At 50.4% G+C, this 15,116-nt stretch overlaps 1 protein-coding gene across 1 annotated transcript in view; it reads right to left on the reverse strand.

Annotated features, from left to right (window-relative positions):
- KCNK12 (potassium channel, subfamily K, member 12) overlaps positions 1-13,973 on the reverse strand; it is a 66,475-nt gene extending 52,502 nt beyond the window's left edge. Inside the window, exon 1 of the mRNA XM_006880901.1 lies at positions 13,583-13,973. Within this exon, the coding sequence (XP_006880963.1) occupies positions 13,583-13,973 (391 nt within the window). The remainder of the gene's footprint in view (positions 1-13,582) is intronic.
- Positions 13,974-15,116: the final 1,143 nt, after the last annotated feature.

Genomic DNA, 15,116 nt, shown 5'->3' on the forward strand with positions numbered 1-15,116 from the left:
GACAGGAAATGAGAATCTCACCACTATCAAAAAAAGAAGTCGTCCCAGGGCAGCTTGTCATTCTTAGCCAGAGATTCCGGCTCAGACCAGGACTGAGACCAGAGCTGCGAACCAGAAAATGATGCAAGACAGAGCAGAACTGGAAATGCCACTTCACAAAGCCAGAGCTGAGGGTCTCTGCCTAAGCTTTCTGGAGGACCAGGGGAAGATGGCATGGTTGGCAGGTCTAAAAGAGCTGTAGGGAGCTCTGGTGGCTTAGTGGTAAGGAGTTGTGCTGCCAACCCAAAGGAACACAGTTCAAATCCATCACCTGTTTCATGGGAGAAAGGTGGGCAGTCTCTTTCCGCGTGATCTATGACTTCTGAAAACCCATTGGTGGGTCAGCTATGAGTCAGTTCCATCTGAACAGTGAACAACAACAGCAACAACAAAAGCTGAGTAACCTGATCCCAGAGCAGCAAGGTGGAAGGTCAGAGAACCTGAAAGTTGTCCTGACTGAAAATTGTATATTGACTGTTCCCAACCTGAACTGTGACGTGTTACTCCCCTAACACTTGGGAGAAAGATGGGCATTCTCCTCCTGTGTAATTACAGCCTCTGAAAACCCACTGGAGAATCAGTAACGGGTCAGTTTCAATGTAAAGGCTCCTAACAACTCCCTTAAGAAGCCCTATAACCTTGAGTATTGTCCAAGAGGTCTGTGTGGCCATTGCAACAGATTAGCAGACCCAGCACCAATGCAGTGAGAGCCCTGGGGAGGATGGTCCGTTTAGAATTGCTGGAAGAAGGTAGAGGAGCTTGGAGACATGTCTGACCTCCTAGGAACAGGCTTTTTGTTTGTTTGTTTTTTAACAGCTAGACGATTTTATAAAGGAGGAGTATGCAATTCAGATTTGAGTATTGGAGATGTATGCCGAGTTGTTACATGCAGCAGTATATAAATATATATTTGCTTCTGAGGTTAATGCTCAAACTGTGGAAACATAACAAATCATCCCTTCAGTGCCTGAGGATGAGCAAATGCAGGCAAATAAGTATTTAATGAAAATTCTGATCATTTCCTAATTTTTAAGAATCAAGTATTGGTGATGTTTTCAATACAGTTTTAAGACAGCATGTAAGGAAGGGAAATTACGAACTCTGAAGCTTCATTTACTCAAAGAGAAGAGATTGAGATGGCTACTTGATTGCAGATATTAACGTTATTGGTGGTAGACTCTTCCTCCCATGTTATGCCTTATGAAACTGTTCATCTAAGTTCACCTTCTTGTGGGGGCCCAGAAGAGACTTGTTTTTCTAGTTTTTCCTTCTCTTCCACAGACTCAACATCCAAAATTCCCTGAGAGGCAGCCTCCCTCTGCCTTTTCTCTGCGGCTTTTGCAAGTTTTGCTCTTTTCTCTTCCATTTCTGGTGAGTCAGGGGCTGACTCCTAGGGCAGGGAAGACCCAGCCCCATTGGATCAGAAGGTGAAGGTCCTGTACTGGGCCCGTCCCAAACCTGGAGGTGCCAGGAACAGGTTTTGCACTGTTGATGTTGTGGATGGGGCGGCTCCTCTCCTCCGAAGTTAGTGGAGGTCAGATACTGCTGCTCCTCTGTTACCAGCAGGGAGCTCTGGTGGCCTAGAGGTAAGGAGCTGAGCTGCCCTCTCCACGGCATGCAATTCGAATCCACCAGCTCCTCTATGGGAGAAAGATGGGCGATCTCCTCCTGTGTGATTAAACTGACTCTGAAAACCTGCTGGAGGGTCAGCTGTGGGTCAGTTCCCGCTCAATGGTACACAGCATCAACAACGATGTTGGTAGTGCTAATTTTACACACAGAGTTTTCACCTTGTAGGTGAGTTGGACTTGCAAAACTGTTTCATGTTTTGGTTTTATTGTTGTTATAACAACCTACAGGGATATTTTTATAAAAAATAGTATATTTCTGCAGAAACACAGCACTGAAACTTCACAGAAGTTTTGCCATTTTGATGTTATCTTCTCTCAATGTCATTTATGGTCAACAGCCTCTAAACACACACACACACACACACACACACAGCAGAGACACCCCTGGGTAGAGCTGGTTCCAGGTCCCCTGCCCTCCTGATCCACTGCTGCTCCTCTGGCCCTTGATTTTCCAAATGTGGTCTGTGGCCACACAAGCACGCACATCACAAGGTGTTTGCAGGGAATGCAGACTCAAAGGCTTCACCCTAGACCAACGGAACCTGCATTTCCACAAGGTGCCCAAATGAGTCCCATGCCCACAATAGCCTGAGGTGCACTGCCCTGCTTGCCTGGTCTGCAGTATCTACTTCTGTAACAGCAGCTGTTGCTTCCAGACGTGGGAAGACTCAAAGCTCCAGGCATCTGGAAGTCCCTCCCTCTGTAAGTCACGTGGGCTCCAGAGGGTGTGGGTCTTCGAGAATTTCCCACAGGCTAGGTATATCTGTCACCTCTGACCTGCTAATGGTCTCAGAGCACAGCTTTGAGCTGCGGTTGCCCAAGCCCAGAAAAGAAGTGACACACATAGGGCCCAGATGTGTCCTCTGTCATAGATGTTGGATGCTTACAAAGGAGGCCTGTGCTCTCCAGAGAGAGACCTGGGCCTGACCAATGAGTAGGAAAGAGTCAGGTTTGGGACAGAATTCCCTGGGATCAGAGCCTTAAAGATGGCAGTGCTCATAGCCCTGGAGTTGACGGGATGAAGAATGAGGGGCTTCAGTTTTCCCTTTCTCTTGCCAGTACCTCTCCTTCAGTATGGACTTGGGCTTTCTTCAGTCCTATGGGCAGTGTATGTTTGGAGCCCCTGCACTCCCTCAATTCCTCCAGCATCTTGTTACCCTCAGCCCTCTCCTCCTACTGACTTAGACATTTCCCCTCTGCCCCCAAGTGAGGACCAGGGACTGACCTCTGCCCAGTTGCTCACTTTGGGCTCCACCCACATTCTGGCCTGTTGGCTGGTAGTGAGCTCTGCATCCCGGGGCGTCCACGGAGATGGACAGAGAGCAAAGGAGGGACCAGAAGGATGGGGAGTGACCACAGAGACAGATGAAACTGTCTCCTGTGAAACTGAGATAGCCAGGCCCGGAAGGCAGGTGCTGAAACTCCCTGCAGAGTGGACCTGCGGCTCCTAGGCCATCGCTGGCAGATTGAGCACGAGTCTATACCTGCAGGGCATCTCCAGGTCACTCCACTCCCTTCACTTGCTCTTCAGGTGTCTTCGCCATTATCACTATCCTCTCTGTCCTTTACTCCTTTATGTCCTTAGGAGGATGATGGTCTTCCTGCTGAGATGCCCTGATGGTCCCTGGGCCTGTAATATGGTTTAGGCAATGTGTGTTTGTGCGTGCGTGCACGTGTGTATTGTGAAAGGGTATCTATTTATATTTGAGAGTATTTAGGAAAGACCTCCAGGGAAGGATGAGAACTTGAGCTTTGAGGTAAAGGTACTCAGAATCCGAACAGTGAGGATGAGGAAGAAGGGATGGACCAGGTTCTAAAGAGCTCCAGCTCTCAGCTATTTCTGACTTGCTGTGTGACCTCTGGGTAATCTCCTCCCCACTCCCACCCATGAGCCTCCACTGCCCCTGTGTAAACTGAGGAAGGCAGTTCAATTAGTTCATCTTCCGGCTGGTCTTGGAGGAACATTAGGGTTCCCTGGAGAAATCTTTGGGCCTGGTCCGGCCACATCCTTAATTACAGCAGCTCTGGTATCATCTGATTCTTATGACAGGAGGCATGTTGAATTTTATTTTTATTTTTTAATTTATTTAAAGAGTCTAAATGCTTGGCTAGAGCCAGGAAGCCCATATGGGGTAGTTTCCCTCTGCCATATGGGACCACTGTGAGTCCTGTAGTGGTATAGGTGCTATGGTGACTTAGTGGTAAGGAGTTGTGCTGCCAGCCCGAAGGCGGGTGGTTCAAATCTACCCACTGCTCCGTGAGAGAAAGATGAGCGGTCTCCTCCTGTGTGAGCTATAGTCTCTGAAAACCCACTGGGGGGTGAGCTCTGAGTAGGTTCTGACTCAACAGCACACAACTTGAACCAAAGTGGACTTAACGGCGTCCAGCAGCAGCAGCAGCAGCGTTCCAGAATACAGGCGGATGTGTCCCTGTGACTATGAAAGGTCTTTAAGCTGAGCGGATCCTAACAAGTGACCACTAAGGGCAAAGAAGGGGAATTCCAGAACGCGTAATTGTGCTCACACAGAACCTGCAACATAGACTAGGAGGTTCACACCCAAGCAGAACAAGAGGATACTGTATGTATGGTTTGAAATCAAGAAAGGTGTGGGTACCATACTCACACAGCAGACATCATGTTTATTTGTCAAAGAACAAATAAGGAAGACTGACCAAAACTGGTGAAGTTGCTGTTGGTAAGAGCATTGAAAGTACTGTGGACTGACAGGTAAACGGACAAATGGCCATTGGAAGCAGCACAGCCAGAAAGCCCCTTAAAGACCAAGGTGGCGAAACCTTGTCTCATACTTCAGATGTGCTGTCAGCAGTTACCGGTCCCTAAAGGAGGACATTATGGTTGGTAAAGTAGCTGTCTAAACTAAGAAGCAGTTGTTGAAATAAAAGAATACTACGTGGGTCATATTTTTAAAAAGGGTGCATCAAGGTATCATATTTATTCAATATTCAGCAATATTCAAATTAATGCATATTTATTCAATATTAATCAATATTCAAATTTATTCATAATGTTTATTCAATATTCCGATTTATTCATCCTATTTATTCAATCTGTATGCTGAGCAGATAATCCAATAGGCAGGACTAGGTGAAGAATAACACAGCATCAGGGTTGGAAGAAGGTTCATTAACAGGCTGGGACATGCAGATGACACACAACTTTGCCCGCTCAAAGTGAAGAGAATTTCTGAAGCACTTGCCGAAGATCAAAGGCTTCAGTGGGGATTACATCTCAACATAAAGAAAACAAGAATCCTCCCAACTGGATAAGCCACATCATGATAAATGGTGAAAAGCTAAGTGACCAAGGACTTCGTTTTACTTGGATCTACAGTTAACACCCAGGGAAGCAGCCGTCAAGCAATCAAGTGGTATCTCCCATGGAGCAAATCTGTGGCAAAGGACCTCGTGAAAATGTCAAAAGGCAAAGACGTCACTTCGGGGACCAATGTGTGTCTGAGTGTTGGTGTTTTTAATAGCCTCAAACGCATGTGAATGTCACACAATGAATAAGAATGAAGAATGACGGTGTTAATTCTTTGAATCACAATATTAGCAAAGAATATGGAATGTCCTGGGGACTGATAGGAGAATAAATGTAGCCAAATTGTTCCTTAGAAATGAAGATGGTGAAACATTGTCTCAGATATTCTGGACACCTTCTCAAGAGGGACTAGTCTCTGGAGGAGAAGATCATGGTCAGAGAAGGAAAAAAAAAAAAAGAAAAGGAAGACCCTCAGATTGACACAAAATCAGGCTTACAGCAATGGATCAGTAATCAGAAATGCGGACGGAGCACTATGAGGATAGAACAGGACTGGGCATTATTTCATTCTCTTGTGCACAGGATTGCATAGATGGAACGGACTTAATGGTATCTCAACCACATCTTGGCACCAATATTCAGGAAATCAAAAGACGAATTACACTGGGAAAAATCTGCTATCAGGGACCTCTCCAGAGTACTGAAGAGCAACAGTGTCATTCTAGAGACTAAGGTGTGCCTGATCCAGGCCATGGTCTTCACATACACTTGCTATGCATCTGAAAACTGGATGACTAAGGGTGATAGAAGAATTATTGATGACTTTGAGTTGTGGTGCTGGAGAAGAATATAGAAAAAATATACCATGGACAGCCAAACAAGTCTTTCTTGGAGAGTGTGAAACCAAGTCGCTCCTTGGAGGCAAGGATTCTGAAGCACCATCTCACATACTTTGGGCATGCTGCCTGTCCAAGCAGAAGGATATCATGCTTGGAAGAGTGGAGGAACAGCATAGGAAAGGAAGACCCTGAATGAGATATGTTGACTCACTGACTGGGGTATTGGGGGTAGATGTGTTGGAGACAATGAGATTGGCTTAGATAGGGCAGGATTCAGAGCTGTTGTACGTAAGTCTGCCACATGCAGCAGGCAGCTTGATGGCATATCACCACCAGCACCACCACCACCACAACTTTCCTCCACTTTGTACAATCCTGGACTTCATCCAGGCTGAGTAGGAAAACACTCTTCCTCAGCTGGGCTGACCCCAGAGCTGTGGGAGACCCTTGGGAGTGGGAGGAGCAGGGGTGAAGGTGGTGCAGGTGCCCACCCGGCTGGCCTCAGTCTTTGACGCCCTTTTTCTCCTTCCTGCTGTTCTGTTCTGTTTCCTGGAACTTCCCAAGGTAGCAGCTCTCATTAAAGCAAAGGGTGCTGAAGACACTGAAGCCACAGCCTTGTTTGGGAGGCAGCTCCGTCTGTTTCCGTGGTGCAATTAGCTGGATAACTGTCACAGCTCTGGTAAGCTTTGTACAGGCAAAAGCTTAGCTCAGGATGGATCAGAAAGTCTCTCTCTCACCAAAGGGATTGGCCCCACCAGCCACGAAGACGACCACGTCCTTCAACTTAGCAGTTTCCCTTATGGGAATACAACTCAAATAGCTACTCCAGACGGAGGAAAAGGCCCCGTGCATAAAGATGAGTCTGTTCACATGACTCGGAACAGCCCACACCTTGCTACCCGACAACCAAACTCAAGCCAAGCCAGTTGCCATTGGATGTGTTCCGACTCACAGTAAAGCCACGTGGGTGATAGTAGAAAGTACGGTGCTCCATGGGACCTTCATGGCCATGACCTTGAGGAAGCAGATGGCCAGGCTTTTGTTCTGGGGTCCTCTGGGTTTGTTCGCATTATCAGCCTTTCAGCGAGTGACTGGAGCACCTGGGGATTTGTGCCTCCCAGGCACTTCTACCCAGCAGCAGGGCTAGTGACTGAGTGAAATGGTATGTTGTTCTGGGGGACACCGTTTTGACTGAGACTCACAGTGACCCTGCCCTGTCCTATACCGTCACCACCATCTCCTTCCTACTTACACCCATTGGAGTCACTGTGTCAATGCAATTCGTGGAGGGTCTTGATTTTTTTCTTGCTGACCTTCGGCTTTTCCCAGCATGACATCTTTTTCTAAGAACTGGCCTCGCTTCCCGATAGCACTCTGATTGAACTTCTCTTCCAAGTTCCTTTGCTCTCATCGGCTCTTTTGACAATCCGTGGGACAGTCTGCCTTCATCACCGAATACCACAACTCAGAAGCACTGATTCTTCGTCGGTTATCCATACTCAGTGTCCGACTTTCATATGTGTAGGAAGCAACTGAAAAGACCATGGCCTGGATTGGGTGCCCCTTGGGCATGAAACTGACAGTTTAAAGAAATTGTATGTTGTTATTGTATGCTGTCAGGTCAGAACCAATTTACAGCCCACCAGTTTCAGAGGCTGTAAATCACATGAGCAGAGAATGACCACCTTTCTCCTTCAGAGCAGCTGGTGGATTCCAGTCGCCCATCTCTGGGTTGATGACACAACTCTTTATCCATCAGGCCACGGGGAACCCTGGTGGCACAGTGGTTAAAATGATCTGTCATCGACCAAAAGGTCAGTGGTCAGAACTCAGCTTCTCCTCTGATGGAGAAAGATGAGGTGATCTGCTTCCATTGAGAGTCCCAGCCTCTGAAATCCCCTGGGGAGGTTCTCCTCTCACCTATAGGATTGCTATGTGTTGAAAATGAGCCTCTGGTAAAAGGTATAAAATTATTAAGTGAAGGCTCTGAGGAAGTATGGAAACAACATTGACGATAAAACGTTCACAAAAGCTCATAACACATCTGTTTCCTTTCCTTAGTGAAATATGAAGAGCTGTGTTGGGACCTTATTATGAGCGACTTGCTTGCCTATTCATTTGATCAATAATTATGGAGTGTTTCATAAATGTGGGGCCCAAATTTGAGTGCTGGGGGGTGGGCACAGTTAATGAGAAATACATCTCCTGCTTTCCCCCTAAAACATCAAATACAAAGATGCATTTCCCCCTAACTGTCCTCCAGGGCTCTGACGGCATCGTCCTTCCAATACTAAATAGGTGGTGAGAGAAATTGGGGGGCGTCCAGGTTCTCCCCTCCCCTTCCCTTCTGGGTAACACATTCCCCTCCAGGTAACAGAAATCACCCCAGCTGGATCACATACGTGCCACCAGGAACCCGGAATGTAAATGTGATAGTGACATTTCAGTCTTATAATGTCTTCATTTCCTTTGTAGCAAAACACTTAAAAGTTAAAAATGGGGGAGGAAAGTGAGGACTAGTTACGAATCTTACGGCTGAATAATTAAGTGCGCCGGATTGGGAAAGGAGCAAGCGAAATCATGCAGGGCCCAAAATGACACCTGCCGTCCCTGCACCATCCCTCCCACAGATGCAGGACGCTAGCGTTACTGCTAAACCATGCTGTCAGGGAACCCAGTAAAAGGAAGCGGAACCAGATTTCTGTTTACATTGAGCTGCCCGTTGGAGGAAGACTTTGAAACATGCGCCTCACCCCGGTGTGTGAATGTGACAGCAGTTTTGCATAATTAAAACCCCAGTGGAGAATTTCCTCTTCATCTTTTTCACAGTAAACTAATAACACAGCCTTTTGGATGGGGAGTGATGGATGACGGGCACTCGGCATTGTTTTGAGGGTGTGTGAGCTGGCGCACTGACTGGCCCTGGGGAGACTGGATTGCTGGAAGAACACAGCCTCTGCCTTTATCTTCTCTTACTGGTCGCCTTTGAGTCCGTTGTGGCTGGACAGGACCCCACGTGTGCAGAGCAGAACTGAGTGGACTCTGTGGACTTTTTAAGGTTGTGACCTCTCAGAGGCAGATCACGAGACCCATCTCCAGTGGTGCTTCTGGAAGAACTTGAACCACCAAACTTTTGTCTAGTAGTTAAGTGAGTAACACTCTCTACCACCCAGGGACCTGTCTTGGGACTCACACTCAAGCTCATTGCCATTGAGTCAAAACCAACTCACAGATGATCCTGCAGGCAGTTTTCCCAGGCTGTAAATGGCACAGGAAGGACTGGCCATCTTTCTCCCTTACAGCCAGTGGTGGATTCAAACCGCCTGCCTTTGGGTTAACAGTGAAACTCCTTGCCATTAGGTCATAAGAGTTCCCTTATTATCATCATCTTAGGAGTTCCTATAATCACAGGATTGAACTCTGATGGCCTGGTCTATAGTGGACTGTGCTGCTTATGAACAGGCCTGGTGTCTCTGCCGGTTCGAATTCACCAGTTACACTGAGGGAAAGAGCTGGCCGGTCCCCATGGGTAATGATTTCCAGTCTTGGAAACCAGCAGAGAGTCTCGATGTGTCAGAACCGACTTGATGGCATTGAGTAGAATTGTATCATCACAGGCGGTGTCCTTAACACCACGGCAGAGTCCACATGTGCAGTGTGATGAGTTAGGCTTGTCTTGGGTGTTTATTCAATGAAGAAATGAACGAATGGATGCATTCACGTCAAAACAAACTTGATTTCACCTCTTAGAGAGTATGTCACACAGCATAAATGGGAGGATTAATAATCGCCCAGGATTTCAGCTCAGTGTGTGCAACTGATATGAATAATTTAGACCCCAAAGTGGATTTTCATTTCGTGTGAAGTCTTGAGACTGCCTCTTTAGACAGCCTCTCTGACTTTGCTGCGTAGGCTCCACCCCTGCTGAATAATCACTGGTGGACTTTCCCAGGGCTCTGTGCACTATGGACACAGAGCTTGTCTCTGTAATTGCAAACCACCCAGCTCTAGATGTGGAACATTATGCAAGCCTAATGTCAGGGCAAGCATCCTGGGGTCCCCTTGGGGCTCCATCTGACTCTGAGGGACACACAGACACCTTTCTGTGTGCATCTCTAGCTGGAGGCCAATTGCTCAACCTTCTCTCCTCCCCCCAACTCCCGCCACCCCTCCATCCCAGACAGAACAGAAAGCAAAGTGCGTACAGCTTCTGAGCTTGGACCAGAGTCTATCATCCATTTCCTATAGACTTTAACCCTGTTTTGGACCTCTTTCATACCGGCTCTTCTCTCCCCAGCTGTCTACAATTTCACAAGGTGCTTCCAGTCTGTATGACCAACAAGAGATGTGTCTGACCTGTCAAGCTTTCTCTGGAGTTAGTTTTTAGCCCCGTCCATTCCAGCACTGGTATCTGCCCCTTTCCCTCTTGTGCACATAAACACACATTCATACAGACAGACACACATCCCATCAGATCCTTCAACACCAAATCAAGTAAATACCCATCAGGTAAATACATGAAGTACGTAGAACATATACTACACTTGGCTTGTGGACCCATCTGGCTCTCTGGTGAACTGTGTGACTTGGGCAAGTCCTTTATCACTCTGGGCCACAAGGATTAGGCCAGGGGGCCTTTCTCATTCTAAGTGACCTTCAGTGAGGATGGGGAAGCTCTGCCACCTCTAAAGCCTGTGCGTCAGCTGCCCATGTTGAAATACGTTTAAACCATTGACAACTAGAACACGCTTTTACATGTCAACACAACAGCATGGGGTCTGACACATGCGATCTGTCATATTTCAGGGATGAATGAGGAAAGGGCTTTCTAGGCTATAGTCTGTAGATGAATCATTTAGCCAGATTAACAGAAAAGCTTGAGAGTCTACTTGTAGCCATTGAAAACCCCTGTGGAGTGTAGCTCTATGCTGACATGGGGTGGTGGGGGGTCGGTGGGAGTCAGAATCGACAGCAAGTGGCCACTACACCACACACACACACACACACACACACACACACGAACACACGAACACGGCACTTCCTATGTGGTTAGACAGTATAGGGAGCTGAACGGAAATCATTGGGTCTTCCAATTTCCACACTGAACGTGGCATGCTGCATTCACCAAGCAAGTAAATCAGAGCATGTGCTAATTTCCCCCTCCCTGTGTGAGCTGTCAGAGAGAGTCCTGACTGTCTCTGGGATGGGACTTTGATGCCTTGATCTGTTGGTGAACTCCTAAAACATCGGTCATGATACTAATTGCCTCTGGTGACTAAGGGTATTTGAGGGAGAGGAACTACTTAAACCAAAAAACAACTGACACATCTAGGTCGATCACTTCAGGCTCACCCAAGTGCGTTTTACAAAGGCTAAAATGACAGTTGTGCTCTTTGAGAACATATCTGACTGATAGAAGGGGTCAACTTGGACCACTGCCCAAGACCAGATAACTGGGCAGAGACCCTGCTACTCGTAGGGCTCTCTAAGCACCCCCACAAAGGGCCAGTCCAGCTCTAACGTGTGGGCAGGCTGGTCTGGCCCCGTGAATGCAGCTCCCTACAGAAATGAATGCTGCCTTGCTGCAGATTTTGAAAGCAGTGTGCTGGGTCATTCATAGCACTGCCACACACTTTGGTGTAATCCTCCTACTGCTTGCCTGTATCCAAAAACACAAACCAAGGAAAACAACATTGTTCTTCCCCCCCCCTTAACTAAAATACAGCCAGTTCAGCCAGTGGATTAAAGGCTAGGACGTGGAAATGTACACCAGTGTGCTGACTCGAGGTGCAAAGAGCTGGTGTGGAGGTAGAGCTCTAAAAGCTGTCACTCGGTTCAGAATCCCTGCATCCAAAGAGGCAGTGGACCAGGGGTTGATGGGAACTTGCCAGACAGGCACAGAGACCATAGGTGACTGGAATGGAGCGCTCTGAGATGACAGACTTAGGGTCCACTGCTAACAGCCGCCTCTTCAGCCCATGGGCTCTTTCAGGAGGCCAGAGTACATACAGTGCTGGGAGCACACTGCCCATCCAGTACGTACACAGGCCTGACCAAGTGGGCCAAAGCAACGGATATATTTATAAGAGGTAGAGACGAAGTTGGTAATGATCTGGCAAAGGCATGATGTCATCCTCTAAAACTAAGCATTCTCAGTACTTTTTAAAAGCATTTAAGGAGTGAGGGGGGATAAAATGGAGTTGCTATAGCAACTCTATGCAGCTCTTAAAAGGAGAATTTTTGTTTTGTTTTGTTTTTGGAGGGGGTCATTTTATATCATTAATCACCATAACAACATAAAATAGCTCTTAAAGGGTATTTTTATCCAATTTGAGTGTGCGACTTGGACTTGGGCCATACTGGCCTTTTCTATTTCAAATAACCAGCTGAAGCATGACACATGGAAAAAAAATTGAGGGAAAGGAGGCTCTTCCTCCAGTGATGCATATACACCCGAAGAGGCATCTTGCAGCTCATGGACCTGCACATGGACGCCACGTTGCCTCCATTCCTCCCATCCGCCTACGTGGATGGGTTTGTCCAGGTCCCCCTCGCCCCTCCCCCTGAGAAGGCATATGAAAGAACCCCAGAACCCCCTCATGAAAGGAATTTCTAGGAATCTCTGCAGGTCCCCACCAGCAAATCCACCTCCTCTTCCAACACTGCACCTCTCGGAGTGCCTGGAGGTGACCGCAGTGTGACCAGGCAAGTCACTGCTCCCACCTTCATCTCAGTCAGGCACGCAGGAGGTGGTGGGACACACAGAACTTTCCTTAGCTGCCATACACTCTGTTTAGGTGAGCTGCTGGGAAGAAGCGTCGTGTTTTGCATGACACCCGGAACTCAGAGAAAGGGGGAGTGTGGAGAAGTGAGGGAAGAAGAGGGAAGGGATGGGGTAAAGAGCCTTGGTGGTTTGGAAATGGCTTTAGGGGAATACTGGAGGAGCTCAGAGGAATGGGGGACTGCAAGGCGTATTTACAGAGCATTTTTCCTAAAGTTGAGAAAACATGAATGGCTTATGACAAAAATGGGGAGAGGTAATGGGAAATATAGGGGCACTGCTCCCCTCCAAGCTACCCAATCAGTTGCAGATGATGGAGAGGAGACAAACGGATGGATGATGGCGGGGGGGCTCCCCAGGGAGGGGAGGCTGAAAACCAAGGGAAGCACAGAATGACTACAGCCAGAATCCTGACCTACTTCAAAGGACTTGTTTTGAGGGGGCTGGGGCAAGGTGTGTAGAGAGGACTCTAGAATTTTTTCGAGAGTAGTGGGCCTACCTAAGGTGAAAAGATTAGAGGACCCTTAAAGGGGGGGGGGAGAATAAAGAGGAAATGAGAAATGGAAATAAAAACTGGAAAAGTGAAGGGAGCAAGAGCTCTCAAAATCAGAGTGAGGCAAGTGAGGCTGAGGGGTGCCTGGGAAATAGGAAGAAAACCAACGGGCGCTTGACGCATATCCTCATAAATCCTCTCAAGAGAGAAAACTGAGGCTCAGAGCGGTTAGGAACCGGCCAGCACTGGAGGACGCAGGCGGCTTCTAGCCGTCCCCGCGCCCTGATGAGGGGTCTCCCCACCAGATCACGCCACCAGGTGAGTCACCAGTGGGGACGCACAAGTCCTGGGCCTCTCTGGCCCTTTGCGCTGAGAGAAAGAGCAGGACCAGGAAGCCTGGCAGAGAAGAGGCAAAAGGAGAGGTTGGAGGGAAGCTGCCTCTGAGACTAAGCCGGGGAGAGAGTGGCCAGTGGAAGGCGCGGGGAGGGAAGACACGCGCCCGGGGGTGCCGCTCACCTATAGTTGATACCACGGTGCCCACGAAGTAGAAGGCTCCAGGGAAGTCCCAGCGCGGGCGCAGCGCGTCGGCGCGGACCCCGGCGGCCAGCGCGGCCTCGTAGTGCCGGAGGAAGGCGCGCAGCTCCGGCTCGGCCACACCGTGCGCAGCGCTGAAGTTGCGCAGCGTGGCGCCCCAGCGCGCGCGCGCCTCCGCCTCGCCGGGGCTCTCCAGTGCCGAGAAGACGGTGGCTCCCGCCACCAGGTAGAGGCCGATGAGCGCCGCCAGGAGCACGAAGCGGCCAGTGTCCTCGTTGAGGTGGGAGCGGCGGCAGCAGCAGCAGCAGCAGGAGGGGCGCGGCAGGCGGCGGCGGCTGCGGCGGGGCGGGGGCCGGGGGCTGCGGGAGGACATGGTCCGGAGCTCAGCCCCGGGGCCGGGGCGGCGCTCGGGGCCCGGGCCAAGACATTGCCCCCGCGGGAACAGGAGTGTGAGGATGATGACCAGGACTCGCCGCCTCCCCCGGAGCCCGCACGGTGGGGCACCTTCGCCTCCTCCCTGGCGCTCAGGCTGCGCTCAGGTCTGGCGGGCCTGCAGGCGTCCGGGCTGGGGCGCCCCTCTCGTCGCCCCGACGCCTCGCCAATTCCCGTGGCTCCTCACCTGGCGCGCCCGGGCGCGGGGCCCTGCCTCGAGCCCCCTGCCGCCCTGTGGCCAGCGTCCGCGGGGCTCCGGGCCTCATGCTCCTCTCCAGACAGGCCGGGGACGCTGGCTGGGCGGGCCGTGGAGTCCGGGCGCCTAGGACGGGGACGCAGCCGCAGGGTGCAGAGAAAGCCCCCGAGGGCGCCCCATGAGTGGTATCCGCTCCCTGGCTCCTCAGGGTGGGCTGTGCGGACTGTCCTGCGCCTGCCCCCGGGGCTGGGTTGGAGGTGTCGGGGAGCCTCAGCTCCGAGCAGAGTCCGCTAGCGCTCCTTTCCTCGCTCCAGTCGGAGAGCCGCCCGGCTCCGAGAGGCGGAGTCACCGGCGCCTGGGGCGGGGTGTTGGGGGGGTGGGTAAGGCAGGCAGGGAGGGGGTGGGGACTTGCACGGCTGCTACGCCTCCCCTCCCGGACGCTCGGATGGCACTAACGCAGGGAACCAGCGCGCAGGTGTCCGAAGTGCGTGCTGCTGGCTCCCCACCTCGCCAGGGAACCCCTTTCAGGCACCTGCCTGCGCTCCGGCTTCCTGATTTCCAAGAAGCTGCCAAACTTTGCCCAACTTGCTGGTGCCCGGCAGTGTCAGGGGCTGGGAACACGCACCGCGGCGTCGTCTGAACTTTGAGTACCCACTGGCTTGCGCGCCTGGGGTACAACTGCAGCTTCAGAATCAGGAGGGTTCTTTGGGGAAAATGCACGTCACTGGGCTCTGGCGCTCCGCTCCGGGAACGAGGGCGTCTCCTCCCCTTTGCAAGCGGGCGGCCGGCGTCAGCACCGCGGACAGCGCATCTGTGCCGCAGCCTGGGGGCGGGCGACTCCGGGGGCTGCAGGAGCCACTGTGCCGGGCGAGACAGGCCATTCTGCTG

Source organism: Elephantulus edwardii, unplaced genomic scaffold (assembly GCF_000299155.1).
Source record: "Elephantulus edwardii isolate Elephantulus edwardi_28Jun2011 unplaced genomic scaffold, EleEdw1.0 scaffold00011, whole genome shotgun sequence".
Classification (NCBI taxonomy): domain Eukaryota; kingdom Metazoa; phylum Chordata; class Mammalia; order Macroscelidea; family Macroscelididae; genus Elephantulus; species Elephantulus edwardii.